The sequence below is a fragment of the Enhydra lutris genome, unplaced genomic scaffold (assembly GCF_002288905.1).
Source record: "Enhydra lutris kenyoni isolate GAN:26980312 unplaced genomic scaffold, ASM228890v2 scaffoldscaffold98, whole genome shotgun sequence".
Lineage (NCBI taxonomy): Eukaryota > Metazoa > Chordata > Mammalia > Carnivora > Mustelidae > Enhydra > Enhydra lutris.
Window position 1 is genome coordinate 1,393,809 of NW_019154182.1, and position 27,416 is coordinate 1,421,224.

Here is a 27,416-nt window from a genome sequence, read left to right on the forward strand (position 1 = left end):
AAAACTCCTCCCCCCTTTTTATCAAGAGCACATGTAATTGCTATACATACCTGTATTATATTTTGTATATTTTCTTTGAAATCTGAAATTCTTTAAAACAGCCCCATCACCATCTCAGAAATTTGATGACATGTCTCCCTGCCATGTTTTTACTTAGGACCAAGCTGACTTGAATTTTAAAACAAAAACTGTGAGGCACTCACAAACTAAGTGTGTTCTAAAAGCCTTATTCTTTCATCCATATGGATCATTTGAAGGTCGTTGTCAGCAGAGAAGATAAGGAAAAGAAGTTTCTCAGCACAGGAAATCTCAGTTAATCATATTAAAAGAAGATTACAGTCTGGAAGCTCTCCTGTAACATCTAATTTTTTTTTGGTTAAGGAACATAAAGAGAGATACTGTGTTTGAGGGAAGGATAGCCCTACGTAGGAGAAGGGCTGAGTGTAGCAGGTCTTAGACATGGCTTCAGATGTCCCATCTGCCAGGAATCCTATAAATGACTTGAAAGACGTCATTAACTTTCCTTGCTGAATTTCCCTAATTGGCAAACCAGAAATGATAGTCATATTTTACTTGTTCAGTTGGTTATTGTAGCTTCTACTACGATATATACTCTCGGCATGGATTTTTATCTGTCTTATTTGTAAGCTTTTTCTTGACGTGAGAATCAAATGAGACAATTTAGATGATAGGATTTGGTTTTAGAAACACCACGCAGATGTTAGTGGGCTTGTAACTGACCATTTTGTCTTGTTGGAGGATTAAATCCAAAGGAGGCAGTCTGTCCTTTATAGTGAGACCAGGCCTGTTTTCTTGATTATAGCCCACACTTTAGAAGTATTGATACTGTAGTTTCTATTCCTGAAATCTGAGTCCCTCCCTGCGTGGGCAGGGTGGGTCAGGTCAGACGGCCGAGGCGGCAGAATCTTGGACCTGGTGTTGGGAGGCCAAGTCAGTGCTATGAATTCTGTGTCTACACCTGCGTGGCCAGGGATGCCATCCACTCACGAGCTCCAGCATTCATGCTTCGAGCCGGGGCCGCCTTCCCCGACCAGCTGGCCTGCACGGAGCTCCCACATCTCCGTGGGTCCCAGGCGTCCCTCCCTGGCTGCGCTGTGTGCCTAGATGTCACCCTCCTGGTGTTCTCTTCTTCCCTTCTCGGAACTGCTGCTCTCTCTGCCACTTTTTAACCATTGGATGGACCATCTCTTTCACTCGTTTGTGTGTGGTTTGTCTCTCCCACCAGATGGCTTGCTCTCTGAGGACAGGGCTTTTTCTCCTCGCTGGGGCGTCAGGAACATTTGGGACGGCCCCTGGCATGTTGTCAATGTTCAGTAAATAGTTTGATGACACAGTGAATGAATTGAACTTAAGTTTATTTTTCACTTTTATTTTTTTTTAAATAACTGTGTATGACCATGTAGAGCTGTAAGTGATATGGAGTAAAAATATTCTCTTCCCTGTATTTGCAGAATGACAAAGGACAGATCCCTGCTGACGTGGTTCCGGACCCAGTGGAAATGCCATTAGAGATGGCCGATGCCGCAGCGACCGCTAAAGAAATCAAGCAGATGCTGTTAGATGCGGTGCCCCTGTCGTGCGACATTTCAAAGCCCCTGCTTCCAAACTGTGACCGCGTCACTAGCAAGGCGATGCTCTCGTCCCTCGGTCTGAAGTTGGGGGATCGCGTCATTATCGCAGGACAGAAGGTACGGGAAGTAACCGCCGTCTCTGCGGCTGTGTCCGAGGTCACAGTGTGGCCATACACTGTGGCCAGAGTTTTGAGTTTTTAGAAAAAGTGCAGAGTGCAAATAGAAACAGACTTAATGGCAATGGCGAAACTGAGGGGCAGGCTTACCCCCGGACGGAATACCGAAGGCCTCTCCGCTGGGTGGGACAGTGGGGTCCAGCAGGGCTGCATGCATTTGGAGGCCCGAGCTGAGACTTTGCTGAGCCTGGAGGGCTTTCGTGCAGCCCCCCGGCTGCCCTCAGTGGGTTTTCCCACTACAGCTACCTCGCAGGAAATGGAGCAAAGGAGACTCTTACCATCCATGGATATTTGGCCTTGAGATCCTATAGAGAAACCTTAGATGTTATTTTAATGTCATAATAAAAATGTATGTGGAAAAGAGGAAGAGGCCCCAGCCCCCAGCCTACTGAAGATGCTCCAGATGACTCTTTTTCTCCAAAGTCTCAGTGTCCTTATGGTGCTGTCTTGTTGCCAGCCATTCTTTTTTTTAATACCTCATAGGGAAGGGCTGTTTCATTTTCTTTAGCTTTAGGTTTAATAGGGAGCTGGGTATGGAGACGGGACCAGGGAGTTCCCGTTTCCTAACTCAGTTATGTGTAAATATTTGGGTGGGCTTGTGGGGCGGGTGACATGAGTCTTGCAGAAAATACCCAAATCTGGAAGCTTGATTTACTGAGAAAATTGCTTGAGAAAGGAAGGTAAACTCCAGACAGATGATTGAGAGTGGCAGTTACCAGCTTCCAAAAGAATATATTCCTAGGACATTTGGACATTAGTTAGCTTTTTTTTTTTTAACTTGGGGTTAATATTCAGCCTCTTCAGAATTCCTGTCCTGTGTCTCAGAATGGATGTTTAGAAGAGTTATTCTGTTGTTTTCATTTTGGGTAATTTGAAGCTGCACAAAAATAAAAGTGTATAATGAGCGTGCTTGTCCCAGTCAGCTGGGTTTAACCTGATCGTCGCACGGACAGTCTTGCTTCCGTCATGCTTTGTCTCACTCTGTTGCTTGCCTTGTCATCCTTTTAGGAATTTCTTTCAAAAAGTAGAAGTTTGAAATTTTGATGAAACCCATTTTATCAACTTTTTCTCAAATGGATTGTGTGTTTAGCATAGCTAAGAAATTTTCTACAGTGTCATAGGACAGTAGAAGATACAGTACATAGATTTTCTCCCAGAAGTTCATAGTTTCAGGTTTTACATTTAGTTTTATATTCAATTTTGAGTTAACTTTTATACAGAATACTAGGTATAGATAGAGTTTCTCTCTCTTTTTTTGCATCTGATTACCTATTTGTTCCTGCACCATATTTTGAAAACACTGTTATTTGTCTCTTAAATCACCCTTTCCCCTTTGTCATCTGACCTCAGGTGTGTGGGTATATTTCTGGATTTTATTCTACTCTGTGGATCTAATGATTACCTTTTCTTCAGTACTAGTCTGTCATGATTGCTGTAGCTTATGGTAAATCTTGCAATCACATGACGTCAGGCCTTCAAGGTTTTTTTTTTTTGCTTTTGTTTTTTGTTTCTTTGTCTTTCCATATACATTGTAGAATCAGTTTATGGATTTTAAATCATGCAGAAAATCCTGCTGGGATTTTGAATGAAGTTATATTGACATAGATTGGTTGAGGAGAACAGATATCTTGAAGATATGGAGTCTTTAAAACCCAAGCATAATCGAGGCTCCTGTGTGGCTCAGTTGGTTAGGTAGCTGACTCTTGATTTCAGCTTGGGTCATGATCTCAGGGTCAGGGTCATGGGATTGAGCCCAGTGTTGGGCTCTGTAATTAGCATGGAGTCTGCTTGAGATTCTCTCTTTTCCTCTCCTTCTTCCCCTCTCCTTGCTTGTGCTCACTCTCTTTCTCTAAAATAAATAAATAAAATAAAAAAGATCGCAAGTTGCAATACATCTCTGTTTAGTAGGTTTTTGAATTGTTTCATCAGTTTTGTAGTTTTAAACATTTATCTATTTAAATTTCAGATAGTTAACATAGAGTGCAGTATTGGTTTCTGAAGTAGAATTCAGTGATTCATCATTACATACACCTAGTGCTCATCATAACACGTGCCCTCCTTAAAGCCCATCTAGCCCATCCCCATCCCTCTCTCTCCATCAACCCTCAGTTTGTTCTCTAGCATTAAGAATCTCTAATGACTTGTTTCCTTCTTTTTTTCTTTTCCCCCTTCCTATACGTTCATCTGTTTTTTTTTTTTCTTAAATTCCACATATGAGTGAGATCATGTAGTATTTGTTTTTCTCTAACTGACTTATTTCAGTTAGCACGATACACTCTAGCTCCATCCACATCATTGCAAAGGACAAGATTTCGTTTTTTAGGGCTGAGTTGTTTTCCACATCTTCTTTATCCATTCATCGGTTGATAGACATTCGGGCTCTATCCATGGTTTGGCTCTTGTTAATAATGCTGCTGTAAACATTGGGGTGCATGTATCCCTTCAGATCAGTGTTTTTGTATCTTTAGGTAAATCCCTCATAGTGCAATTGATGGATCGTAGGGTGTTTCTATTTTTAACCTTTTGAGGACCTTCCATACTGTTTTCCAGAGTGGCTGCATCAGTTTGCATTCCCACCAGCTGTGCAAGAGGGATCCCCTTTCTCCTCATGCTCATCAACACCTGTTGTTTTTGTATTGCTAATTTTAGCCATTCTGACAGGTGTGAGGTGGTATCTCATCATGGTTTTGATTTGTCTTTCCCTGATGATGAGTGATGTTGGGCCTCTTTTCATGTGTCCGTTAGTGATGTGGATGTGTTCTTTGGAAAAGTGTCTATTCATGTCATCTGCTCATTTCTTAACTGGGTTATTTGTTTTTTTGGGGGGTTGAGTTTGATATATTCCTTATATATTTTGGATACTAGCCCTTTATCTGATATGTCACCTTTGCAAATATCTTCTCCCGTTCTGCCTTTTAGTTTTGTTGATTTTTTTTTTTTTTTTTGCTGTGCAGACAGAAGCTTTTATTCTTGATGAAGTCCCAATAGTTCATTTTTCCTTTTGTTTCCCTTGCCTGTTGTGATGTGTCTAGTAAGAAGTTGCTATGGCCGAGGGCAAAGATGTTTCTGCTTGTGTTCTCTGGAATTTTGATGGTTTCCTGTTTCATGTTAAGGTCTTTTATCCATTTTTAATTAATTTTTTTGTATGGTGTAAGAACGTGGTCTAGTTTCCTTCTTCTGCATGTGGCTGTCCAGTTTCTCCAAAATCATTTGTTGGAGAAACTGTCTTTTTTCCATTGGATATTCTTTCCTGCTTTGTTTAAAATTGGTTGACCATATAGTTGTGGGTTCATTTCTGGGCTCTCTATTCTTTTCCATTGACCTATGTGTCCTGTTTTTATGCCAGTACCATACTGTCTTGATGATTATAGCTTTGTAATGTAACTTGAAATCTGGAATTGTGATTCCTCCAGTTTTGATTTTCTTTTTCAGAATTGCTTTTGGCTATTCGGGGTCTTTTGTTGTTCTATACAAATTTTAGGAGTGTTTGTTCCAGCTCTGTGAAAAATGCTGGTGGTAGTTTGGTAGAGATTGCATTAAATGTGTCGACTGCTTGAGGTAGTATAGACATTTTTTTTTTTAAAGATTTTTATTTATTTATTTGACAGAGAGATAGAGAGCCCAAGTAAGCAGAGCAGCAGGTAGAGGGAGAGAGAGATGCAGGCTCTCTGCTGAGCAGGGAGCCCGATGCAGCACTCGATCCCAGGACCCTGGGTTAATGACCTGAGCCAAAGGCAGCGGCTTAACCAACTGAGCCACCCAGGTGCCCCTAGACATTTTTTTAAATTTTTGTTTGCCAAAGAATTTATTTATTTATTTGAGAGAAAGGATGAGTGGGGTAAAGGATGGAGAGAGAAGCAGGCTCCCCGTGGAGCTGGGAGTCTGATGTGGGACTCGATTCCAGGACCCCGGGATCATGACCTAAGCCAAAGGCAGACACTTAACTGACTGAGCCACCCAGGTGTCCCTAGTATAGACATTTTAACAATATTTGTTCTTCTAATCCATGAACATGGAATGCTTTTCCATTTCTTTGTGTCCTTTTCAATTTCTTTCATAAGTATTCTATAGTTTTCAGAGTACAGATATTTTAGTTCTTTAGTTAGATTTATTCCTAGGTATCTTATTGTTTTTGTGCAGTTGCAAATGGGATCAATTCCTTGATTTCCTTTGCTGCTGCTTCGTTACTTGTATATAAAAATGCAACAGATTTATGCACATTGATTTTGTATCCTGCAACTTTGCTGAATTCATGTATGAGTTCTAGCAGTTTTTTCGGTGGAGTCTTTTTTTGGGGGTTTTCTACGTAGAGTATCATGTCTGCAAATAATGAAAGTTTGACTTCTTTCTTGCCAATCGTATTTTAAGCATATCTTAGATATTGCTATGCTTTGTTATATTTATACCAAAGTTTTTCATGATCTTTGGTGCTATTGTAAATAGTGGTGTTTTGGAAATTTCATATAAAAATAGTTGATTTTTGTATATTGACCATATATCTTATAACCTTGCTAAATTTATTAATTCTCTTGGCTTTTTTGTTTGTGTGAGATATCATATGTAAATAATCATGTTGTCTGTGAGTAGAGACAGTTTTATTTCTTTCCAATATGTATGCCTTTCATTTGTTTTTCTTGCCTAATTTCATTGCCTAGGACCTCCAGTCTAATGATGAGTAGAAGTACTAAGAGTTGATAAACTTGTCCTGCTCCCACTATTAAGGAGAAAGCACTCAGCCTTTCATTGTTAAGTGTGATAATTGTTAGCTATAGATTTTGTGGGTATCTTAATTTATTAAGTTCTGGAAGTTCCTGTCTAATCCTGGTTTGCTGAGAATTTTTAAAAAAAATTATTATTATGAAAGGATGTTGAAATTTGTTGAAGACTTTCCTGCATATGTTGAGAGTAAGTTTCTTCCACCCTTTTAGTATGTGGATGATATAATAAATTATATTGATTAATTCTCAAGCATTGAATTAATCTTGCTTTCTCATGACAAACCTTACTTGGCCACGGTGCTGGATTTGATTTGCTGTATGATGCTGGATTTGATTTTTCTATATATTGCTGGATTTAATTTGCTCTTATTTTGTTGATGATCTTTGTGTCTGGTTTTGGTATCAAGGTAATGCTGAGAATGAGTTGAGAATTAGTCCTTCCACTTTTATATACTAGGTTTGTGTAGTGATGATTACTCTTCCTTTAAATTCTTTGGTAGAATCCACCAGTAGGTCCATAAGGTTCTGAAGGGTTTGTTTTTTGGAAGGTTTTTAACTATAATCCAGGTGTGAGCTTTGACAGTTTGTATCTTTCTAGGAGTTGGAACTTTTTATCTCATTTGTTAAATTTATAGGCACAGGATCATTCAAAGTATTTTCTTACCATGTTTTAAATGACTGAAGGAATGTCATGATGTCCTGTTTTCATTCATGATGTGTGCAGTTCATGTCTTCTCCCTCTTTTGTTTTCTTGGTCCCTAACTATAAGTTTATTAATCTTATCTTCCTTATGAAGAACCAGCCTTTGTTTTCATTGATTTTCTCTATTTTTTTTCTGTTCTTAATTTCTTATCTTTTTTAAAAAGATTTTATTTATTTATGAGATTGAGAGAGTGAGAGAGAGCATGAGCTGGGGGTGGGGCAGAGGGAGAGTGAAGAAGCAGGCTCACTGCATAGCAGGGAGCCTGATCTGGAGCTTGATCCCAGGATCCGGGGATCATGACCTGAGCTGAATGCAGACACTTAACTGACTGAGCCACCCAGGTGCTCTGTAATTTCTTATCTTTACTGTTTCTCTCCTGCTTGCTTTGGGTCTTCATTTTCTAGTTTCTTAAAATGAAATTTTAGGTCATTGACTTGAGACCTTCTCTAATACAAGTGTTTCATGCTATAAATTTCCCTCTAAGCACTGCTTTTGCTGCATCCTATAAATTTTTGTATATTACGTTATCATTTTCACTCAATTTAAAATGTTTTTAAATTTCTCCGTGATTTTCTCTTTCACCATGGGTTATTTGGCAGTATATTTTTCAATTTCCAAATGTTTGGAGATTTTCTAAAATGAGTTGTTAGGTGCATACAGATTTAGGATTCTTTTTGGTGAATTGACTCTTATCATTATATAATACCTCTTTTTATCCCTGGTAATATTCCTCTTCTAAAGTCTACTTTGAGAGAATAGTTTTTAAAAACTTCCCTGGTACAGTTGCAAGAGTGGCACATTTAGAATTTCTAGTAATCCTCAAAATTTATTCTGATTTATGTTTTCTTTAGGTTGGAACATTAAGATTTTGTGGAACAACTGAATTTGCAAGTGGGCAGTGGGCTGGCATTGAGCTGGATGAACCAGAAGGGAAAAACAATGGAAGTGTTGGGAAAATCCAGTACTTTAAATGTGCCCCCAAATATGGTAAGGTAGATACTATCTAACTTAATGAGAATTAGTTTAATATAATCAAATTTACTTTTATTTTTATTTTTATAATTTTTAAAAAAAGATTTTTATTTATTTATTTGGAGACAGAGAGCATGATCAGTGGGAGGGGCAGAGGGAGAGGGGAGAGAAAACCCCAAGCAGACTCTTCACAGAGCCTGGAGCCCAATGTGGAGTTTAATCTCATGACCCTGAGTTCATGATCTGAGCTGAAATCAAGAGCTGGATGCTTAACCAAGCTTAACCAACTGGGCCACCCAGACATCCCTACTCTTCAATTGTTTTTAAGTAGAGCTTTTCTCCTGGTTATCTATGTAGTTAATGAAGGGGCTGCTCTTTCCCGCTGTGAGCAGTATAGTGATTGGGAGATGGTGACTCAGCAAGAGTACATCCAGTTCCGTGACCTTCCAGAAGTCCTGCTCAGGGGCTGTCATGACTGAGGGAGCAACTTTGTTATCAAGGAAGTACAGAAGTCTGGGGGTTGAAAAACTTGAAAAGTTTTTGCAAGTGAAGCGAACTTTATAACTATATTCTGAGGTGGGATGATTCTCTTTCTGACAAGACGTTTCTTTAAATTCATATTCTTTCTCTCTCTCATATACATACACACAGACAGACTCCTTGACATATTGAATTAAATTTGTTTGTCACTTGCTATGTTGTGACTGTTTTTCCTTGCCATGAAATATTCTTCTAAAACATTAACTTCCCTGGTTGCATAGTATTTCAGTTGTAGCTCCACAGATGGTCCTCTGGTCTCATGCTGAAGTCCTTGCTTAGGTGTGAATCAGCCTCTCCACCTACCAGTTATGTGATCTTAATTCTCTTCTTGTGCCTCTTCTATAGAAGTTTGTCTTCTGTAAAATGGGGCCAATAATACCTCAAGAGTTTTTATGAGGATTAAATGTGTTGATAAATGTATAAAGCACTGTGAACAGTGCTTAATTCCCTGTAGGTACTCAACAAATGGTAACTATTTGCTAGTTGTTATAAATTTATCAAAATTTTCAGTTTCCTTTTGTCATACACTTAAGATGGAGCATCATTTTTTTGTCTATAAAAATATCTATTGTATAAAATGTGAAAACCATAAAAAAGGTTAAAAAAAGAAAATAAAAATCACCCGTATGTTTCTTCTGCTTACTTCTTTTTGCAAAATTTGGTTGATATATAGTTATATATTTTGTATTTTTACTTGACATGCTATTATAATTTCTCCAAATCATTAAATACTGTTTGAAAATGTGATTTTTAATGGCTCCATTTCCTTTAATTTGATGGGTAAAAATTTCTGTTTGAATTCATATTTCTCTGATTGTGGTAAAATAAAACACTTAAAATGTTTTGTGTTATATATATATTAATATGCATATATTATACAATATATATTTTGTATATATACTATATATGTTAATATACACATTAACATATACATGCATATTAATATCACGCGCATATTAACATATATGTATATTCTGTATATGTGTGTGTTATCCTGGCAATTGCTAAGAAATAATTGTTCATATTACATGCTAATGAAATAATTGAGATTAGCGGGTTTTTCAAAACTTTAGAAATACAATATTTCTATATTTAATATTTAATTTATAATTTATATTTTTATTATTATTTTATTTATTATTATTTAATAATTTTATTAAATTATTAAATTATATTATAATTTATAATTTAATATTTAATTTATATTTAATATTTAATTTAATATTCTATATATATATTTCTATATATAAATATATATAATACAATATTTAAGATGTTAAACTTACAGTTACCACATGATATTTTGCTCAGTTTGTCATTTGCCTTTGAACTTTATTTGCAGTATTTTGGCATAGAGTTTTATGTAGTTAAAAAACTTTTCTTTATGATTTCTTAACATTGCTTTTATGCTTAGAGAGTTCTTTCTAATCCAAGGATTAATTTAAAACTATATATTTTATTCTTTTGAATGTTTTAATTTTTAACACTTAATTATTTAACCTATTTGCCATATATTTGGGTGGTTGTCTGGAATTAAGAGTTTGATTTTAACTTTCATGCATTAGCTAATTGTGGCATCTGTCAAGCAGACTGAGAGCAAGGATCAAAACTGCTAACAACGTACAGGGCGCATGTCAGAGTTGTGGGAAAGGCTTAGCGGGTAGCAGAATGTATGTTGTCCCCCAAATCTCATCATCCCAAGGTTGTCCATGCTTGATGAGGACAAAGCTGGATGCCCCAAGGACCTTGTTTCTGTCCCTTTCACATGCTTAAAGCCAAGTTTTGGGGGGCAAGAATCATGTGTTGGATTATGGAAAAATGAGAGTTGCCCTAAGCAGAAACCAAAGAATTTGTCTCTTCTCAGCAACAGATTTCTACCCCCCCATATTGTTTTTCCTTTGGCTTGTTGTGCTTCCTTTATTATAAATTCTTATAAATGCTATAGTCTGTTTCAGTATTATTTTGTACAACTGATCTGTTGATTCTCATCCATATTAGATTTTTTCATTTGTAGAAGTTTTATAATTTTTAGACTTTTTTTTTTTTAGAGCTTCTTAGGTTCAAAACAAAATTGAGAGGAAGGTGCAGAGATTTCCTTTGTATTCCCTATTTCCATGCATGCAGAGCCACTCCCATTATCAGTGTCCCTTTACCGGAGGGTACACTTCTTAACACAGAGGAACCTACACTGACTCGTCATCATCAGAGTCCAAAGTTTACACTGGGGTTCACTCTTAGTGGTGGATGTTCTGTGGGTTAGGACAAGTGTTTAATGACATCTCTCTATCACTACAGTATCGTACAGAGTATTGTCACTGCCCTGAAAATCCTCTGTGCTCTTCCTGTTCCTCCCCTCCCTGCTTAACTCCTTGCAGCCACTGGTCTTTTTACTGTCTTCTTAGTTTTGTCTTTTCCAGACTGTCCTATCTTTGGAATTCTGTAGTACTAACCTGGCCTCTTCAAACTAGCTTCTTTCCCTGTGTAATTTGCATTTAAGTTTTCTTCATGTCTTTTCATGGCTTGATAGCTCATGTCTTTTTAGCACTGAATAATAGTCCAGTGTCTGGATGTACTACAATTTATTTACCCATTCATCTACTAAAGGATATCTTGGTTGCTTCTAAGTTTTAGCAATTATGAAAATTTTTATAATAAATTTTAATACTTGGCAATACCATTTTTATGTGTTTTAATTATTACCAAAGTGAATACATAAGTCAAATTGTATCATAAGGTTTATTAAAAACATTAGTTAAATCCTTCCCTGGCTTGCCCTTCCCTGACCCTGTGTCCTGTCCTTTTGAGGCAAGAACCATTTCAGTGTCTTTAGTTGTATCTTCTGATATTAATATTTATATTTGTAAATAATACAAGAATCTCTCTTGATTTTTCCAATTTTATTTTTATTCTTTTAAAGATTATTTTATTTTTTAAATGTTTTTTTAAAAAAATATTTTATTTATTTACTTGAGAGAGAGAGAGCATGTACAAGTGAGGAGGAGGGACAGAGGGAGAAGCAGAGCAGGGAGCCCAATGCAGGGTTCGATCCCAGGACCCTGGGATCATGACCTAAGCTGAATTTTAAGCTGAAGGTAGATGCTTAACAGACTAAGCCACCCAGGTGCCCCTAAAAGATTTTGTTTTTAAGTAATTTCCATGCCTGACTTGGGGCTCAAACTCACAACCCAGAGATCAAGAGTCACATGCTCTACTGGCTGAGCCAGCCAGGCACCCCTGATTTTTCCAGTTTTTTTTTTTTTTTAAGATTTTATTTATTTATTTGACAGAGATCACAAGTAGGTGGAGAGGCAGGCAGAGAGGGAGAGAAGAGGAAGTAGGCTCCCTGCTGAGCAGAGAGCCCAAGGAGGGGCTCGATTCCAGGACTCTGGGATCATGACCTGAGCCGAAGGCAGAGGCTTTAACCCACTGAGCCACCCGGGCGCCCCTGGTTTTGCCAGTTTTAAACCTCTACTGTCTTCATACTATGAGGAGGAAGATTGGGTCCCTTCATTATTCTAAGTCATTTTTTCTCTTTGTTTACCTCTTTGTTTTGGTGAAGCACATCCTCTAGTAGCTTTTTGACAAAGGGCTCATGGGAGATTAATTTTTTGAAGCCTTCCATTCCAAAAATATGTTTATTTCTACCCTCACACTTCATATGATAGTTTGATGGGATAAGGCATGTTAGGCTGGAACTCATATTCTCTTAGTATTTAAAAGGTGGTGTTCTGACATGTGATGGAGTTTGACAAACTTCCTGTAAAAGGCCAGAGGAAGTATTTTAGTCGCCAAGAGCCACACAGTCTCTCACTCAGCTATTCAGCTGTCCTGTCGTAGTGAAGAAGCAGCTGTAGACTGTGTGTAAACACCTGGGTGCCGTTGGGACTTGACGACAAGAGGTGGTAGGCAGGATGTGGCTTCTGGGCTCTTGGTTTGTCAGCTACTATCTTGAGTTCCCAGTGTTGCTGTGTAAAAGTTGCAAAATCTTTCTTCCGTGTTTGACTCCCCCCCACCCCTTAGCAGCTTTTAGTATTTTTCCCCCTTCTTAAAAATCATTTTCTTTTTTCTTCAGAGTTTATATTGTTTTTATTCCTTACTAATATTTTGGTGGAATTTTGGGAGGAGTTGTGGTAAAATGGGGGCCATGTTTATCTAGAAATGTGTTTTTCTTCTATTTAAAAATAATTCTTCCCTATGTGTTTATTTTAGTTAAGCTTTACGAGTATATGTCAAGATCTGAGCAAAATCCCATCAGTACTTTGATGAGCACGAGTTACTTACTAGGAACTTTAGCCCATATTCTGCATGCACTTTGGTCTTCAGGTGGAGCTAGTCATTGCTCTAAATTTAGTTTTGATCTTCCAAATGATTTATTTCATTAAAAAACAGGAAGAATGAGGGGCACCTGGGTGGCTCAGTGGTTAAGCCTCTGCCTTCAGCTCAGGTCATGATCTCAGGGTCCTGGGATCAAGCCCCGCATCGGACTCTCTGCTCAGCAAGGAGCCTGCTTCCCCCTCTCTCTCTCTGCCTGCCTCTCTGACTACTTGTGATCTCTGTAAAATAAATAAATAAAATCTTTAAAAAAAAACCAGGAAGAATGAGAACTTACTTTTTTTCTTTCTTTATTTTTTAATTTAATTTTTTTAAATTTTTTATAAACATATATTTTTATCCCCAGGGGTACAGGTCTGTGAATCGCACACTGAATTTACACACTTCACAGCACTCACCATAGCACATACCCTCCCCAATGTCCATAAACCCACCCCCCTTCTCCCAACCCCCCTCCCCCCAGCAACCCTCAGTTTGTTTTGTGAGATTAAGAGTCACTTATGGTTTGTATCCCTCCCAATCTCATCTTGTTTCATTTATTCTCCTCCTACCCCCTTAACCCCCCATGTTGCATCTCCACTTCCTCATATAAGGGAGATCATATGATAGTTGTCTTTCTCTGATTGACTTATTTTGCTAAGCATGATACCCTCTAGTTCCATCCACGTTGTCGCAAATGGCAAGATTTCATTTCTTTTGATGGCTGCATAGTATTCCATTGTGTATATATACCACATCTTCTTTATCCATTCGTCTGTTGATGGACATCTAGGTTCTTTCCATAGTTTGGCTATTGTAGACATTGCTGCTAGAAACATTCAGGTGCACATGCCCCTTCGGATCACTACAAATGAGAACTTATATTAGGTGGGGTTTTATATGCTATAGAAATCTTTTAAAGCCATAGTACTAAATATTTACTTTATATAAATATTGAAGATATTATGTGGAATAATACTGTGTGGAAATTTTCTACTAAGACCTTGAAAGAAAAACCATGTAACCTTCCACAGATTAAGAAAAAAAAAATTCATTAAACAACATTATAATGCATTATGGCAAATTTGAAAGAGAATTCAAGAGTAATCTGACTATTCCCATAAATATGTTTTGGTTTTCAGTTTTTTACAGTATTTCTTACATCCACACATAAAACTTTTCTCTGATATGATCATAATGTAATCAACTATATAATTTCATTTTTATTTTCTTGATAATTTTCATGCTTTTCTGTATTTTCAGTTTTTATGGTTTTATTTATTGATGGTGATGTTCATGGGTATAGTTCATTCATTCATCCTATTGCCACATACTTGTTTTCTCCTACTTATGAATGACATTGTGATGATGATATACTCAGGTATACAGTCTTTTCCTTCCAATAATTTTTTCATAATTAATTTCCAAAAGTGTAATTGGATCGTAGTAGTAGTAAACAAGAAATTGTTTTGGCTTTTGAAATCTATCTTTTCCTTATACCATACAAGCGTAACTTTGTAACTTTTGCACACATCTCTATTTCCTTATCATTTATTTCCACAAAGTGGCTTAGGTTAGAAATTTTTGTCTTCCAATAAGATCGTACAAATTTACAATTGCCAATAGCTTAATCAGAAATTACTAATGGAAAACTATTAGGTTCACTCATTTCTTTTATCCCTGAATTTCACATAATACCTGATTATGCATCTTGTATGTGATTCTTAAATTGCTGTGTATGTGGTTCTTCTTGACAGCTAGATTGTAAGCTCTCTGAGGGCAAGTACTGCATCTCACTTTTTTTCCTGTCTTGCCTTACAGGACACCTGGTAGGCACTAAAAAAGAAATTAAGATTTATGTTACCAAATGGTTGTACTTGCCCCTTTATTTGAAATGCTTCTCATTGCTTCACATTAACTCAAGCCCTCCCTTCCCCCCTTAGGTATTTTTGCACCGCTTTCAAAGATAAGTAAGGCAAAAGATCGAAGGAAGAATATAGCACACACTTCTTCTGGAAAAGCTGTGGCTCTCATCAGGTCCCAGAAAATTGATGTAACTCATGTAACGTCAAAAGTAAACACTGGTAGGTCAAAGCAGAAGGTTAAATCTCTTCTTCAGGTTTTTTTTTTTTCCCCCTGTGGACTGCCTTATGCTTAGTGTGCTTCACAATTTTTTGTTAGATAATTCTGGAGCCTGAATTTAATAAAATCTGCATCTTAAATGTTTTTAGACATCAGTCATGGTTTATGATTTTGATTCCTGACAAGAGATTTTTACATTTGTTCCTTTCTTTCCTACCACCTGCATAACTTCCTCACCCCCCTCATCTAACCTCCACGCTCGATTTTAGACCTCTGAGAAATCCTTATAAACACAACCAGCTTTATGTTTCTCATCTATTCAAGAATTTTAGTGACATCTTTTTTAATCAGAAGAAGTCCTGAGTCTTTAGACTGGCAGTCTGAGTCCTTGCTGTGTGTAACAGGGTCTCTGGCTATGTCGTGGTTGAACTGTGGCTGCTTGTCCTCACTCTTCCCTCCATACTTTGTCTCGTCCTATTTCTCCGAGTGCAGTGATTTCATTTCTGTCTTTTGAGGCCCTAGCTGTGGTTTACCTCCTTATTTGGACGCTGCTTCTCCAAGAAAAGTTCCCTGGGGACCCAGATCACTTTGATGTCTCTCTTCCGTCTACCTTTGTGTACGCTTGTATCCACACCACACAATTATTTGTTAGTTTGGGTCTTGTCCTCCAGCTGCTTCATTTTGTGCAGATCCTTTATCCTCTCAGCAAAATTTTAAACTTTAAATGGAATGTGAGAGTATTCTGTACTTCTGTATAGTTCCTCGCACAAAATACGTGCTCGGTAAGCACTTGCTAATGTATCAGTGGCTGAAGCAGAAAGGCTTTCCACTATGATTCAAGGACTTTGTCCAAGAATTGGTTGGCCTTTCTGCTCTCTTCCATTGAGCTATTTGAATATTTCTATGTCAGTCCACACTTCCTAACTACTATGGTTTTTAACAAATAAATCTTGATATCTAGTAGAGGAAAGCTTCCTACCTTATTCTTAAACAGTGTCTTGCCTGTTTGGATCGTTATAAATCACACTTTCATATAAATTTTAGAATAAGCTGTTAAGTTTCTTTAAAAAAATCTACTAAAGTTTTATTGGTTTTACATTTAAACCATAAGTCAATTTGGGAAGAACTGACATCTTTATAATATTCAGTCTTTAAATTGTAAGCTTGGAATATTGCTATATTTAATTGGGTCCTGTAAAAATATGTCAGTAAGATTTTCTGATTTTCTCTACAGCTATTTTTGTACCAGTTTTGTTAGGTCTGTTCCTAGGTAGTTCATACTTTTTGATGCATTAGTAAATGGTATCCTTTTAACCTGAATCCCAGAAGTTCACAGCCATTATTCGAGGGGAAACCCAAAGAGAAGCCCTCTGTTTCTGGTCTAAGGATTAGGGAATGGGTCCCCTACTAGACAGAAAATGGAAGAAACCCCCTTTTTTATGATAGTCTCCCTGCCACCCTCCCCTCCCCACTGCTTTGGTTCATTCCCATGCTGGTCAGTCCCTTGGCAGTCCTGCCTGGTGCATCAGCGCTGGTGGTGAAGCACCTGAAACCCCACGGGAGGGGAACCCTTTCCTCTGACCAGAGAAACCATGGTCCCGAGAACATGGATGGAATCCCCAATCGTTTGCCTTCTGTTTCCAAAGAGTCATACAGGAGACTGTATGACTGAGCAGGGAAACTAAAGCCTAGGCATCCTACCCAGATACCAGAAAGGGATGTCTCCAGGAGCAAGAAAGTAGCAGGGAGACCATGGAGAGGAGGGAGCTCAAGAAAGTGATCTCAGAATGTTGGGTGTGAACTCCTGGGCTTGCTCTCCAGTGGTGCATGTGTGGATCTGACCACAGGCTTTGGCCTCTGGGGTAGATCACTGCCCAGGTCCCAGGCACAGTGGGATGGCACATCATAGGGGAAAGATCCCTAAAAGGCTTTGGAAACTGAACTGACATTGGAACCACAGGGCACAGAAGGTGGGTAGGGATGTCTAGTCTGAACTGGATTGGGTTGACTCCTTTGTAAAACAAAATGAAACAAAACAAAACAATAAACTTTCTCCATAGGACTTAAATAAGACCTAGAGTCCCACAACATAATATTCAAAATGTATAGGATACAATCCCAAATGGCTCAAAATTGAAAAACCAGGAAAATCTCAACATCTCTCAAGGAAAAAGACAATTAAAGGTTGCCAACCCTAACAGGACACAGACATGACATAGACAAAGACTTTAAATAATACATTAAATGTTCTTTAAGAATTAATGTTAATATTCTTGAAATAAGTGGAAAGAAAGTTCAGAGAAATGAGGATATAAAAAAGAACCAAATGGTGTGTGAGCCCACACGCATGTGCGCACGGACACACAGAGGAGTTTGGTTAAAACTGGGGCGACCTAAGATTGGTGGATTGTACCAATGTTGGCATCCTGCTTGTGGGATTATACTATAGTTATGTAAAAAATTACCTTTGTGGAAATGGCGAAGAATGCAAGAGATTTCCCTGTATTACTTTATACAACTACATGTGAATCTCCAGGGACTCAGTTAAAAAATTCAAATAAGAAAGAACCAAATGGACATGTTAAAACTGAAAAATAAGAAACGTGCTCTATGGGGTGCCTGCACAGAGTCTCTCTTACCCACCCCCCATTCAGTTCCTGCTGTTGTTACTCTGGTCCTCATTCTGCCTATTGTAAGAATCTCTCTCTGGTCTGTGCTTCCTACTTCTGCCCCTCTCGCTTCCTTCTAAATGTTGCTGTCAGGGTGACGTTATTCTCTCCTCTATTCATGCCAGCCCTCCTTCACCAAGTCCATCAGAGGCACATTCCTTCCATAAGAGGACCAGGTCCTTATCTGGCACCGTCCTCCCTGAGATTTCTCCCTGACCTGTCTACCCAGTCTGTCTTCTCCCAAGTCCCAAAAGTACTCTGTATTCCAGCCACGCTACTTGTCTACCTCTGACCCTGTCCTTAAGATTTTTCTTTTCTTTTTGTCCATCTAGAATGTCTATCTTCAGTTCTTTCTGAACATACCTACCTCCAGTATGCTCTGGAAGAAGTCTTGTATTTTCTTTTAAAAATATTTTATTTATTTATTTGAGAGAGAGAGAGAGAGGGACCATGGCAGGGGTGGGTGTGGTAGAAGGAGAGAGAGAAGCAGACTCTTTGCTGAGCTGGGAGCCCAATGTGAGGCTTGATCCCAGGTCCCTGAGATCATGACCTGAGCTGGAGACAGACACTTAACTGACTGAGCCACGCAGGTGCCTTGGAAGTCTTACCTGTCCTTCAAGACCTATCACAGAATGTGATCTCCTCAGTAAGGCATTAATTTATCTTTGTAACCACAATTATTCCCTCTTTCCTCTGTGTTGTGCTTATCAATAAATGTCCTCATATTTTAGTTCTTCATCCTCACATCATTCTACCATTCTGAATTGAAAAGGTGCTCCTTTCAGGCGGGGACCATGTCTCAATCACACTGGTGAGGCTCAGAGTGCGACAGTCCTTCACTCAGATGCTTCCTAAGCAGGAAGAATCGAAATGGGTCCTTGATGGAATTTAAAACTGGGCGTAGTCCGTTAGGTTTCCTAGTTAAATAATCTGGTTCTGTAGAATTGGAAACAGAAGTCTTCACAAGGCGAAGCGTTACTCGTTACTCGTGGGCGTTTTCTTTTTTAAAGTGAGTCTGTTTGTGACACTTGGGTGTGGTGATGGTGGGGAGGTCATTGTCAGAGCGCCAAGGGCAGAGAGTGTGGGCCTCTTCACTGTCTGACTTTCGCTTTCGTGTCGAGTGGCTACAACGGTTGGCAAACATTTTTACCCAGAATTCCCCAGGCAGAAAGTCTACTGTAGCTAATCTGCAGACATGTAAGTGGAGTCTGTAAGTCGTGGCCAGGCCTGGTGCGTGTGCTGTGGTCGTCCTCCCGCTGCGTGAGCTTCGCGCCGCCCGCTGGCCTTGTGCGAACACACTAATGAGTGCGCGAAGAGTCAAACAGCTAGGTAGCTGGGCTTTAACTGTTTTATAGTATTTAGAATTCCTTAGTGGATTGTTAAATAGGTCTAAAAGAGACCTTGGTGGTATTTGAGGAAATTGATTGAAGTTTTCAGGGGGGGCTAAGAATGCATTCTCCTCCCCCCTCCCCCCCACCGCCCCTTCATGTAATGAAATCTTGGACTGGCCCCTGCTGTCTGTGAATTTACTGTCCAGCATGTTTCCTGAAGTGGAGAAGATTTAGATAACGAGGGATGTCTGTACTTTAAACAGCAAGCACATTTGTATGTTTAATGTTGACGTTCTTTCTTGCTCAAAGTGTCTTATTTCTATGTGCTAGGATTAATGACCTCAAAAAAAGAGAATGCTTCTGAATCAACACTGTCATTGCCTCCTGGGGAAGAGCCGAAACCTGTAACAGAGAAAGATGGTAAAATAATTTTATAATGTCCATTCTAAAAATTTAATTTACTGATGGGACTTTAAAATGACATAGTGATAAAGCTTATATGGGGGCTAAGTTTTAACATTTTTGAGAGAAAAATCATTGCAGTAAAAAATTACCCTCGGAAATACATGAAGCAGCTCATCGAAAAGTGTATATACATGGTTTTGGTATAAAATACTGTGTTGTGCCTCTGTGTATGCTTAATAGAGAGCTACCAGGCTAAATTAAATGGGAGACTAAAAGGAAACTCCAAGTATAGACGGTTTGATAAAAATGTTTAAAATTGTCTTCAGCTGTCAAATCACTGGGTGACTAGAGCATGAACAGCACATTCAGGAGTATTCCTGCTTGCCTTCAGGTTAACTCAAAACATTTTAATACTACCCTTTTTTATCTTAAAACAAATTAATAGACTTTTTAAGTGTAAATAAGATTGGATTCTACTAAGCCATCTAGACTGGGAGGTGAGAGAAACTTTTTTTTTAAAGACTTTATTTATTTATTTGACAGAGATCACAAGTAGGCAGAGAAGAAGGCAGGGGTGGGTAGGAAGCAGGCTCCCTGCTGAGCAGAGAGCCCGATGCAGGGCTTGATCCCAGGACCCTGAGATCATGACCTGAGGCGAAGGCAGAGGCTTAACCCACGGATCTGTCCAGGCACCCTGTGAGAAAGACTTTCTAAGTGTAAATAAGATTGGATTCTACTAAGCCATCTAGAGTGGGAGGTGAGAGAGAGCGTGGGAAGCAAAGGAGGTAGTCGATTTCAGTGAACCCGGATGTGACAGGTGCTCTCCTGTGAGAGTGTCCTCGTGCAGCGGGAATCCTCACGGTATAATTGCTTGAGTGGTAAAGTCTTGTCTGCATGAACTGCAGGACAGTTGGATGAAACCAGGCATTTAATTCAACACTAGACAGTCCACAGCTGAGAAAGCTAAATGGAGGGTTTCAGAGGGATTTACCTGGAAAGTCATCTTGTTGGTTCACTTCTTATGGTCTGCACTGCGATGCGTTCTTCTCCTTCACCGGTTTTAGGTACCCTGCTTGGCTCCATCAGCAGCTCCTCCTCCACCTCGTCTTTGGAACACAAACTGAGCTACCCCAAGAAACTGAATGCACGTGGCAATAACAAGAAGACAATGAGCAAAAGCCCGTCTGTCTCCTCTAGAGCCAGTGCTGGTATCTATGGCTTTTTCAACCAGGCTTTCTTGGTGTTTTTTATCTTGGTTTGTTTGTAAGTAGATTTGCTCTTTTTAAATGTGTAGAAGGAAACTTTTACTTCAGTCAGATTGAACTACTTGTCCTCTTCTGTCTTTCCCATGCTCCTCCCCCCTTGTGAGCGTCCTTGGTCTCCCTGCCTTCCTCCCCGTGCTCCCGCCGTGGTCCTTGTCTGCACTCCCTTTTCCCCTTCCACATGCATGTAATGCCTCTGACCCTTTAAGGTTCATTTTAGAACTTTACGATAGATCCTCAGATACGTGGAAACCATATGGTTATTAACTTTCTCATCTGTTTTCTAATCTAGATGTAATAATAACTAACGTGTATTGTATACTTACTATTTCAGGTTCTATTCTAAGTACTTTACATACCTTATGTCACTTAATTCTCAAACCCATGGGTAGGTACCCTTATTCTCATCCTCACTGTATGAATGAGGGACCCGAGGCTTAGGGAGGTAAGTCACTGGTGCTGATGGCAGTTTCTAAGGGGCACACCTGGACTCTAGCCTGCGGTCGGTCTGCTGCGTCCTTGGCTGCTGCTCTGGTTTACCTCCGTCCCAGGGACCTTCCGCTCTTCCTCCGGCTCCTGGGTCTCCAGACCCGTCACGGCCAGCCCGTAGAGAGCTGAACTGTGGGCACAAGCACAGCGTAAGGCCTCTCCTCCCATGCGGCGGCCACACTGTTGTCCTGGCTCCAAGGGAGCCTCCGGCCGGGGCCCTTCACGTTGCTGCTCCCCGTGGGACCTTACCTGAGTTCACATCCAGCTGGGAGTGGGAGCTTGCATCCCGCTGCATTCTGTTGCTTACACCTTGAATACCAGCTTTCCCACACACATTTGTGTCATCTTCATATTGAAGTTCAAGTCCTCGTTTAACACTGGGCAGGAGAGGGTCAGTGGCTCTCCTGACTTGTTGACGAGGTTGACCCGTTGGGATGTGGCGAGCCCTGCTGTAACCTTGCTCAGTCCGCCTTCCTCCAGTTATGCGTAAGGACGTAGAAATTGCTTCATAGCAGACACCTTGCCCGAGTCGACACATAGGCAACACCCTGCCCCTCACTTACTTGGCTACACAGCAGACTTGTCTGGAGAGGAAATGAAACCATTTTGGCCTAAATTGTTCTCAGTGAACCTCATAATAATGACCAGATTCTTGTTCACATACTTTTAACCAAAGTTGTACTGAAGCAATATTCTGTTATAGAAAATGTTCATGACAGGATTTTTTTTCTCTTTAAAATACTGTATGGTGATGGGGAGGAGCCCTCAGTGGCAGCATCGAAGTGATCAACCTTACAGGTTGGGACTCTGAAAGCGGAGAACCCAGAAGTTTTACCTGAAATTGTTTATTTGGAACCTGTAATTTCAGAGTAGGCCTCCTTCCCCTGCGAGCAGTTTCTGTCTAGCCTCCCGAGGAACAGAGACCCCGAGATAGGGATGTAGCAATCCCACTTGTCCTCACTGTAGTCACACTGCAAGGCCCTCCTTCACCTGGAATTTGGGCTTTTGACGTTTACTTGATTTTTAAAATGTACATGTGGCTATGGAAGTACCTGTTTTACTTTTTATAAGAAGTAAGTCTAGTGTACCTACATATTTTTTTCTCTTTTTATAAATTTAAGCATGATGTAGGCTTAGATAGTAGTGGATGAATAGACTTGTCAGTTAAAATGATCAAGAAGACCTTTTAAAAGGGGAGGGAGCAAGAACAGGAGATCCGTGAGAGGAAGTCCCATGTTCAGGACCTCAGAGACGTTTCCCTAGCACACTTTTCTAGAGTGAGTAGATACTCCACTTTCTCCATACATTTGCATCTGAGGGATGCAGATGTACTGGGAAGTGAGGCTAAGGAGGGGCAGAAAGATGAGATTCGGGGAGTGGCGGAGGTGAGGGAGAGTGTCTGTGTTCTCAGCATCGTTGTACCCTGTGGTCGAAGGTGCTGTCTTAGCCTGGGGACCTGCCTGAGGACTTGTGCTCATAGGGCCTGGGCTCTAATCGGGCTGTGCCATCGACTGCCTGTGAACACCGTGTCTTAGTTAATTCCTGAATTTGTGTCTTACCTGTAATAATTCTATGGAAGGCACTTTGTGAAATGCGTTGGAAATATTAGTTATTATGAGGACCTAGGACTTTTTAGTATAGCACTTTATCCACACCTGCCCTCTCTCTGGGTTTGTGTTCCTCATTTGTTGCCATGGCGTTAGTCTCTCTCCCGTTGGCGATATGACTTACCCTCTGTCCCCTGCCTTCACAGAGGTTCCTGTAGGCCCTCCCCGGGGCCTACAGCTCAAGTCAGTTTATGGACTGATGGGAGAAGCCTCAAGGGCCCACTTTTTCTCTGTTATAATTGAACAGCTTTGCAGACAGTAATTCTCTAGGACCTCTGACGTTTAATAGTGGGCATTTCAGGGATTAGGTTTCAATCAAGGTGAGGGGGAGTGGTTTGATTCCTAATAGGGAAATCAGTTTGAGCTAAGTGGAGACTTACGACACTTTTCAGGTTCAGATCACATTCTTGTATGTGTAATTCACACCGAGTCCCAGTGAATGACTCTGATTCTAGCATTTTAGCAGAACAGGGATACAATACAGCCCACGGGCCGAATCCAACCTGCCACATATTTCTATAAAGTTTTACTGGAACATACCATGCCTGCCTTGTCTAGGCGCGCTTTCCTGCTGGGGTAGCAGAGCCGAATACTTCCGATAGACACGGCACGGCCCGCACTGCCTCACATCCTTGCTCCCTGGCCCTTTACAGAAAAGGAGCATTGGCCTCTGTTCTAGCAGCGCGCCCCGGGAAATCTGGGTAAAATTGATGCTTTACCAGCAACCGTGTGTGTCAGGTGCTCGTGGCGGTAATTTTTTCAGGAAACCCCTCCCAAGTTCTTTAAATGTCTTGATCCCCCACGTGAGAACCGCAGCCGTGGGGGGCGTACATCAGGGAAGGGTCACACACTGAAATCTCTCGATAGCTAGACTAGTGAGAGCACATGGTGACTTCGGCTAATATGCTTTTTGAGGTTGGTTTTTTTTTTTTTCCTTCCCCTTCGCTTTTTTCCCTTCTCTTTTCCTGTGCCCCACTCCTTCCCCCACCCACCCACTAAACAGGGTTGAGTTCCTCAGGAGCCTGTGTCGCAAATAACAACCGCTGTGCAGGAGAGCCCCACCTGGGAGACCGAGTGCTGGTGGTGGGCCAGAGAGTCGGCACCGTCAAGTTCTTCGGGACAACGAACTTCGCTCCAGGTAACCCGTCTCTGTGCGCTCGGCTCAGTTTGAGCCCTTCAGAATACAAAAGGCTTAAAATTGTAAATGTGGGTAGTTCCTGATGACCAGGTCTCGGGACGTTGGTTAGCTGCGGTGCCGGCGAAGCCCTACAGCGGCGGAAGCTCTGACCGGACTTGGGCTACCTGTCACCCGCGACGTCTCCTTGTCAGCTGTCTTCTAAGTTGTCTCATGTTAAAGTTCATTGTTGTTCTCCAGCTTCACTTGCACCGATTGCCAAGAGTGCTCAGTAACAGAGAAAACATCAGGATTAGATTTTTGCTAAGGATATTCCTTTTTTTTTTTATTCCAAGTTTTTATTTAAATTCTGGTTGACATACGCAGTAAAATTGGTTTCGGATGTAGAATTCAGTGATTCCTCCCTTACATGTGACACCCAGTACTCATCACAAGTGCCCTCCTTTAGTCCCCTCATCTGTCTAGCCCGTCCTCCAGCATCCTCCAGTTTGTTCTCGATAGTTAGGAGTCTCTTATGGTTTGCTTCCCCCCTCCCTTTTTTTTTTTTCCTTCCCTTCCCCTATATTCATCTGTTTTGTTTCTTAAATTCCACACGTGAGTGAAATCATATGATATTTGTCTTTCCCTGCCGGACTTATTTCACGTAGTGTAATACACTCTTGTTCCATCACGTTGTGGCACATGGCAAGATTTCATTCTTTTTGATGGCTGAGTAATATTCCAGGGGGTTTATAACACCTTCTTTAACCATTCATCAGCTGATAGGCACTTGGACTCTTTCCATAATTTGACTATTATTGATAATGCTGCTATAAGCATTGGGGTGCATGTGCCCCTTGGAATCAGTATTTTTGTATCCTTTGGGTAAGTAGATATTCTTAAAATGAGTTCACAGGGGGCGCCAGGTGGCTCAGTGGGTTAAAGCCTCTGCCTTCAGCTCAGGTCATGATCTCAGGGTCCTGGGATCGAGCCCCGCATCCGGCTCTCTGCTCGGCGGGGAGCCTGCTTCCTCCTTTCTCTCTCTCTCTCTGCCTGCCTCTCTGCCTGCTTGTGATCTCTGTCAAATAAATAAATAAAATCTTTACAAAAAAAAAAGAAAAAAAAATGAGTTCACAGGATATAGCCTTTATCTGAGTGGCTTAGAGAGAGAGAAGAAGTTAACAAACCAGTTCAAGGGAAAAAGAAAAAGCTTCTGTGCACCCTGGGACCTTAAAAATACATGTTTGTGTATTTACATATTCATTCCAATCTAGACTTAATATTGTGTTTCCAAAAGTAAAGATCAGCTTTCTTTGCATTTTCAGTGATTTTAATTTTAAATATAGAACCCCGTTGAATGAAACCATGTTTGTGTATTTTGAATGGCAATATGCTATTTTGACACATGGTGGCATTGCAGGATTTTAGGAAAAGGTTACCCAGAACATTGATTTTAAATTTGTAGCATTCTGTCAAGAACTGTGAAGGATCTGAGATTTTACCCTACGTGTGTAAGCTGACAAGTTAGATTGCCACCGTTTCATAGATGCTGATGGAAGATGTTAGGCTCCCGATTCAGAGACAGGACTTCCACGGTCCCAGCAGTGGCAGAAGCAGAGGGTCAGCATTTTCTTGCACTCGCTCCCTGAGCCCCAGTTCCCGGGGTGGCGGGGGGTGACACGGGCACACCCTGTGTTTTATGCTACAGGAGAAGAGCCCTGAGTTTCAGCAATCTGAACCTTTATACTAGACAACACGCATGCCTGTATTTGTGTGGGGCCTGCTGTCCGCACTCTATCTCTGTCCTCCAAGGCTGTCCTCTGTGCAGACATCCATGAAAAGACAACGCCTCTGTTCGTAAAGCATGCAGAAACATGAGCGAGTGGTGGAGGATTGTCTCCCAGCAGAGTCTTGTTTCATTATCCCACTTATAATTGCAGTCCACCTAATTGATTTGAGATGGGCTGTGTGTTGTATAATTCATGTCTCTCACAGGTCTCCAGGTAATAATTGAGGTGAGTTAGGATGGTCTTAATATAGTTCTCAAATAAAAACTCAAGAATCCCCAAGGTAGGGTATTTTTCACAATGTCCATGTCTTTTGAGTTCCTTTTCTCTATATTAAACAAGGTTAGAATGGTTTGGTTCACTGGATACAGTTCTTTATTTTAGGTTGACTTTTAATTTTTAAATTCCTTTGGTTAAGCATTTAGAAATTTGGGTAGTCAGTCATAAGCAAATGTAAAGTTGGAAACTTTTCTGTTAAAGTCATTCAGTTCCTTTAGAAAGTAGTAGCATCTATGTCTTATGGCACCAAAATTTAGATCAGTCAGTTCTAGAGAACAGTCCTAATTAATGGAAGCTCTTTGGATTATAAGATCTAGACCTAAAAGAGGTCATCTTTAGCATCTTTAGCCTTTTTATTGAAAAAAAATTACCATTTAAATGGGAAACAATATATACCACTACCAGACAAGGTATAGTCACAATTGTTAACACTTGTCATACTGTCTTTCTGTGGCATGTTACACTTTTTCAAGAGTCATATGGTAAACATGTTGCTATTGTATGGTATGCTGTAACATTGAGGGTTGGAACTGTGTCACTCCGAAATAAAAATGACAACCAGACAACCTTGATTAGTGACATTCAGAAATGTGATGACCTATTTCCAGAGCATTTGTATGGCTAAGAAGTAAATTTGTTGACTCTGTACTTGTACACTGCTTAAGTATAGGAGACTGTGGTCATGCATTAGTCTTTTCAGTACAAAAGTATCGAAAAATGGGCTCAAGTGTCATCTTTTTTGAACATACAAGGAATAGACCGAAGAACTTCGAGGTTGCCATTTTTGAGGCTGTACAGACTCTTTGAATTAGCAATATGAAAGGAACAATATTTTTGTATTTTGGAATTTAGGATTTACAGTAAGTTTCTCAATATCTATATTCTTAGTTTTTATTTGATACTGATTATAAGAGACCAGATCCAATTACTACTGTATTCTACTTTTAAATAAAAATGAACAGATCAGTAGAGACTTTTAACTGGTCTTGAGGTCCCCTCCATTTGAGGATCCTTCTTCCAGAAGTTACTATGTATATATTCAGACTAGGAGTATGTGTCCTTTTACCTAATTCTCACCACACTAAAAGCAGCCTCACTGCTATAGTTTTGGCCCTCTAGAAAAGGGGCCAAAGTTTCCTCAGAGTGGGCCCTTTTACATACTTAAAATAAGCCTTTTAGAAAATTCTTCCTACTAGCTAATCTAAATCTTTTCTCTAAGGTTAAGTATTATGATTTTTCTCTTCATCCTGGGTGGGGAAACAAAAAGAGAAAAAGAAGAGTCACCATGAAGTCTAATCATATTTTCCAAATTATTTTTGTCCTTCCTCAATTATCCAAGAACTGTTTGTGATGTTGGAGTGTTGGGAGAATGAAAGGAA

General features: G+C 40.0%; 1 protein-coding gene across 1 annotated transcript in view; it reads left to right on the plus strand.

Moving 5' to 3' along the window:
- The window catches only part of LOC111139297 (CAP-Gly domain containing linker protein family member 4), a 57,544-nt gene that overhangs the window by 13,633 nt on the left and 16,495 nt on the right, over positions 1-27,416 (plus strand). The window contains exons 6-11 of the mRNA XM_022491536.1: positions 1,473-1,709; positions 8,041-8,176; positions 14,956-15,096; positions 19,425-19,514; positions 20,564-20,707; positions 23,861-23,995. Of these exons, the coding sequence (XP_022347244.1) occupies positions 1,473-1,709; positions 8,041-8,176; positions 14,956-15,096; positions 19,425-19,514; positions 20,564-20,707; positions 23,861-23,995 (883 nt within the window). The remainder of the gene's footprint in view (positions 1-1,472; positions 1,710-8,040; positions 8,177-14,955; positions 15,097-19,424; positions 19,515-20,563; positions 20,708-23,860; positions 23,996-27,416) is intronic.